Genomic DNA, 721 nt, shown 5'->3' with positions numbered 1-721 from the left:
TACCTGGTCTGAGAAAAAGGGGTTTTCTACTGTATTGTCTTGACACCATATTTATAAACAAAATACAGGATTAACAAATATCATCTACGCCTCAGGAGATTCCAATGCAAGCCATGGCACTCCCCTTGTGCCGTCCTTCATGGGGCCTCCTGTGCCACCCCTAGAAAGAGAGACGCAGGAGGAAGGGCCACCAGCTCATGCCACCGAGGTACGTTTGGAAGAAATGCAGTCTGTTCTTCATCTTTATTTTTAAGGACTTCCCTTGATTATATTTTCATGAGTAATTATCGTAACAGATCTCAAAAACTGATAAAGTAGGACCGTATTTGTTTTTGGGTATGAATGCCTTTAATAAGATAATTATGATAAAGTAATTTGCTTGCTTTTTAACGGATTTGAAGATTGTCTTCAGTGCAAAGTAATTCCTGGAAAGTTAATCAAGAAACAATGGTTCTGTCCAGTACAAATCTATTGAAAAAATAGATAAAACAAAAATATCTGTGTGGAAAGACCTTGAAACAAAAGAAAAACAGATATTCAACATAAAATAATGGACATAAAAAATGTATCTGCTTCATTCCAGCCAGCCAACGGAAGCAAGCCAGACCCTCCCCAGGAAGTCACTGTCGAGATCATCCAGTCGTCACCCAGGAAAATTAGGTCACAGAAATCCCTCGTCAGGAAGAGAAATGTGCACTCAAAAAAGTAATATACACATGCA

The 721-nt window shown here is 38.8% G+C and overlaps 1 protein-coding gene across 2 annotated transcripts in view; it reads left to right on the top strand.

Annotated features, from left to right (window-relative positions):
* LOC119591248 overlaps positions 1-721 on the top strand; it is a 17,897-nt gene that overhangs the window by 13,308 nt on the left and 3,868 nt on the right. For both annotated transcript variants that reach the window (XM_037939959.1, XM_037939958.1), the window contains exons 13-14: positions 96-208; positions 584-705. In XM_037939959.1, the coding sequence (XP_037795887.1) occupies positions 96-208; positions 584-705 (235 nt within the window). The remainder of the gene's footprint in view (positions 1-95; positions 209-583; positions 706-721) is intronic.

This window comes from Penaeus monodon, chromosome 28, assembly GCF_015228065.2.
Source record: "Penaeus monodon isolate SGIC_2016 chromosome 28, NSTDA_Pmon_1, whole genome shotgun sequence".
Lineage (NCBI taxonomy): Eukaryota > Metazoa > Arthropoda > Malacostraca > Decapoda > Penaeidae > Penaeus > Penaeus monodon.
The sequence above is the reverse complement of the archived record's forward strand: the minus strand, read 5'-3'. Positions and strand labels throughout refer to the sequence as shown.